Source organism: Miscanthus floridulus, chromosome 15 (assembly GCF_019320115.1).
Source record: "Miscanthus floridulus cultivar M001 chromosome 15, ASM1932011v1, whole genome shotgun sequence".
Taxonomy (NCBI): Eukaryota; Viridiplantae; Streptophyta; class Magnoliopsida; order Poales; family Poaceae; genus Miscanthus; species Miscanthus floridulus.
Window position 1 is genome coordinate 64,843,491 of NC_089594.1, and position 4,313 is coordinate 64,847,803.

Here is a 4,313-nt window from a genome sequence, read left to right on the forward strand (position 1 = left end):
TATCCACCACCTACGATGAACATGGATGAGATGACCGTTGTAGGCCGAGACAGTACTAGCTTTGATAGAATCTAGAGGTGGTTCGGCTGGCTGGTGGCTCGCTAGCCCGCTCATAAAATTACTGTTCACGTTTTGATAGGCTAAAACGATACTCTTGATGAGACATAATTTGTATGCTAGAACAACATCCTTTGTGGAACAGAAAAAAAATACTAATTAAAGTCATTGTAGACATCGTGTGTTGAAAAAATGATAACATTGATTTGCTGATATATGTCATAAAAATGCTAGGAAGGCATAATCTACTTTCAAAGTCTAATGTCTTCCCAACCTTATAAAAAGAATTGGCCCCTAATCTTGCCTCCTTCATCAACATATAGAATCATGGTGCCATTTCGAAATACGACTACTAGGCCGGCACATTAACAAGCTACTCCTATCTTCAACCAAATATTAAAATCTTCTATTTGATCAACATGTACAGACCAAATTTATTGTGACATGATCCTGGATTTAATTGATCTCGTGTCTTAAGTGGCGCCCCTCGAATTTCTTGCCATGGGACTTTGTGAGCCACCGGCGTTCCTCATCGCCGCCCGATGCTGCCACCGGCTAGCCCAGTATTCCGTCGCTTGTCCCTCGCCGTCTTCTCCTCCGAGAGCTGCCTGGCCAGGACGTCGAGCGCCTGAGCATTGGACCCCTCTCCCTTTACCTCCTCGTACGTCCCGGTCTCCACGTTGACCCTCGACACCGGCTGCTCCAGTACGCGCTTGCCGACGGTGACGAGGTTCCGCATGTTCTCCGGCGTCGCCGCGTCCACGGCAGCCGCTGCGCCGCCGAGCGCGCTGTTGTCCTGGACGCGAAGGTAGTTCCTCTCGCTGCGGAGCAGCTGGAACTTGACGGCGACGTGGATGTCGACGAGGTCGGAGCTGGCGGCCATGAAGATGTCGATGATGGGCGTCTTGTCCTTGCTGCGCAGCCACCCGAGGTTGCCCCACCTGGAGCACGCCTCCGCGGTGTACAGCCCGGCGTCGGACGTCAGGCCCGTGCCGATGGACAGCACCAGAAACCGGCCGCAGTCTTCCTCCGGCGTCTTGAGCAGGAAATGCGCCGCCTTTTCCTTGGCGATGATCTCCTCCGTGATCATCGTCATGGCGACCATAGTCTGCAAGCGTACGACCTTTGACGATGGCCTGGAACGCAACCATGAATGAAATACATGCTGCTGTGTGTACATTATTACTTACTGGATTGTTGGCGGCGACGCCGCCGTCGATGAGGTTGTACTCTCGCTTGCCTCCGTCGCCGTCTTGGGTCTGGAAGTAGTGCGCCGGGAAGTAGGTCGGAGCCGCCGACGTGCCGATGCAGACGTCGGAGAGCAGCGCGTTCTTCAGAGGCGTGGTCCTGGCCTGCGTGCAGAAAAACGCATAAAGACACCATGGCATGAACTTCAGTGGAGACTGTGTACGTACGTCGTAGGTGGAGAAGATGACGGGCTGCAGCAGCTTGACGTCGAAGGTGGGGATGACGACGTTGGTGAGCGTGTCGCCCACCCTCGTCTCGCCGAGCACTTCTCGGACCACGTCGCGGAGGTGCGCGCCGTCGTACTTGGGGCCCCACCACGAGGAAGCGAGGCTGCTCCACTTCTGAGGGAAGATGCGCGGACCGTGCTCCAGGTAGAACGGGTTGATGTCCCCGGCGGCGAAGAGCGGGCGGCCGCTGTCGTCTCCTGGTCCCGGCGCGGCCAGCATCGCCGTGATGAGCCCGCCGGTGCTCGTCCCAGCGATGTAGTCGAAGTAGTCCGCCAGGCTCGCCTCCGGCCCGTCGATCTTCTGCAGCTCGGCCTCCAGGTAGGCGAGCACAGTGCCCGGGATGAGGCCACGGATGCCGCCGCCGTCGATGGTCAGCACCGTCACCCGGTCACCGACGGTACGGCACGCCCCCGCCGCTCCGCTGCTGCATGGGTGGTACACGCGACGCCGGGATGAGTAGCTCCTCGTCCTCGCCTCGAATTCATCCCGTTTCCTCAGCTGCCCCTGCCACGAAGAGCCAGCAAGCACAGTTGGAAGCTCAGAGCTCGCACGGTAGAGTTGATGGCAACACTTGAGACGCCAAAACATGGCAGGAGAGATCGATCGGTCGAAGGGAGCTCTGATGGCGATGGCAATGGAGACGGGGAATGATTGAATGATACTACGATCCAGTTGTTATGAAGCTAGAGGCCGGGGATGGAACCGGATCTGTTTTCACTTTTCACTTGTGCAATATAGACTTTATTTTGATTATTTTACGGTTCCTGTGGTAGCAGGTAGACAGAGAACGACCAAGGTGAAACTTGAGTCAATAATAATACAAATCTAAGAACCAATTTGCTGGCTCAACTGGCCCACAAAAAAGCAAGTGAAGACTATATATATATTAGCATGATGATGACCGTGAGCCTGCTGGTCGGTTACCAGCGTGGTCTTTCACCTAATACAATTACCTTTTTTTACCAACCCTCCTTTTTATTCCTGGTTCTATTAGATATAGATGGCTATCATAATATATCACTGCCGTTTTGTAATAAAACCAACGGTGACAATCGAGATGATTTTTATTGTCGGTTCATATCAAAACCTGCCAGTGAAACCTGGCAGCCTGGGCACTATCGGCGTACGCCTCTCTCTCTCTCTCTCCCTCCCTCCGTGGGGCCTATCTGTAGTTATGTTTACTTGGGATGGATGACAGGCAGGGCTCGTGCATCCACGCGGCACCCACAGAATGGATGCCACTACAGGGCATGAATCCATGGCCCTATCCTCCCTCTCTCCCTCCCTCAAACAGCAACCAAGTTCCTTCTCTCTCTCCCAAGCTCAAACAAGCAACATGAACATGGTCCCTCTCTCTCTCCCTTCGTTGCGGCAGCGCCGTGCACCTGGCAGCCCGGCAGGCAACCCCATATATATGGTTGCGCATAGACATGGAGACGACGCTTGTCATGACCCGATGACGATAGTTCCAAATTTAAACTTTGCAAAAAAAAAACCCTTGGAAGCCCTATATTCTGACCATCACCTCCTCGATACTCAATATGGACCCCACTAATTACCCGAAACTTGTATGAGATTCGACTCGTTTATACTCTGAGGTATCTCTGTCTCCGCTCTCTTCCTACAATGGTTACGCATTTTAACGAAGTGAGCATCTCTCAACATAACACTAATCTCGATGATGAATTTTCCTAAAGCAAGCTAGTGGACCCTATGAAGGTCTCCTTTCAACTGATGTCAATCCATAAGCCTTATCCGAACTGAGATCTCAAGAAATCAACTAGAAGAAAACCTCCAAACTCAATAGGTGCTAACCTACTCCCTACAAGCAATGGCCAAAATCAGTTCCCAATTCCTCACCATAATCAAAGAAATTAGATATTTCTATGTTCCCTCGAACTATCAGGAGTTGCCTCCCCGGCTGTTCCGAAGAAAATGTCAAACCCTAGTTGACCGCTTAACATGACAAAGTCAACGATATTCTAACGGACCATCCGACCCTTCCTACCGGACTGTCCGCTAGGACACCAAATCAGCAAACATGCAACTAGTTGAGCTTTCCTCTCCTCTCTCCTTATGGCTCCTCATGTCAGCACGAGTTGGCATGTTCAACCACTAGATTAGTCTCTCATTGATGACACATCCTCTCTTCAGAAATGCGTGTAGTTGTCACAGTTGATGTAGTCTTAGCCAAAGGTTGCTGTGAAGACTCCAAATCTTCCCTCATGTGCGTCGGGCAAAAGACTTCACCCTCCAAAGTAGTTGGTCGTCTAGTGCTCCCTTAGCCCCTCTTGGCCAACGCTTGTGACCGAATCCTCAACTGTGCTTGGTGTAGTCTATGCAGTCTTAGTAGTGGAAGTAGATGTCTGGACCTTAGTTGTTAGTGGGCCCCTTGAGCTGAAGTGGTTGACAAAGTTGTAGTAGACCTCTGTGCTCAAGGAGTTGACAACAGATGAGGATGTTTCCCACGGGCTCATCATCCCAGATCAGGTACGGAGTAGCAGTGGAAACCCATCGCTTCTACTTGAAGATGCATCAATCTATCATTGTGGGGGTATTAACCCGTATACCCTTACGGCTAGGTTTAGGCTGGCCCGAACTAGGGGGTCTGGTCCACCAGAAGACGACGCATGGCTGAGCCGATCTGCTCGAAGTCCCGCACAAGGAATCAAGGCAGACTTGGAGATCAAACGGTTAGAATAGGAATCCTTATCCAGCCACCTATGACAATTGTAATCGGTTGGGATTAGTTTCCAGATCTGTAACCCTGTCCCTCAGACT

At 51.8% G+C, this 4,313-nt stretch overlaps 1 protein-coding gene across 1 annotated transcript; it reads right to left on the reverse strand.

The window, feature by feature from the left end:
• Positions 1-250: 250 nt before the first annotated feature.
• On the reverse strand, positions 251-2,261 carry LOC136508698 (patatin-like protein 1). The gene is made up of 3 exons (XM_066503441.1): positions 1,473-2,261; positions 1,248-1,409; positions 251-1,165 (listed from the first exon to the last, which is right to left on the reverse strand). Exons 1-3 carry the CDS (start codon positions 2,118-2,120, stop codon positions 587-589), a joined length of 1,389 nt encoding a protein of 462 aa, XP_066359538.1. The 5' UTR covers positions 2,121-2,261; the 3' UTR covers positions 251-586.
• Positions 2,262-4,313: the final 2,052 nt, after the last annotated feature.

Bases quoted from the DNA above. Each gene is read 5' to 3' on its own strand.
- LOC136508698 (XM_066503441.1), bottom strand. From the start codon at position 2,120: ATGTTTTGGCGTCTCAAGTGTTGCCATCAACTCTACCGTGCGAGCTCT. The intron at 1,410-1,472 runs GTACGTACACAG...TTCTGCACGCAG, and splicing joins TCATCTTCTCCACCTACGAC to GCCAGGACCACGCCTCTGAA. The intron at 1,166-1,247 runs GTAAGTAATAAT...GTACGCTTGCAG, and splicing joins GCGTCGCCGCCAACAATCCA to ACTATGGTCGCCATGACGAT.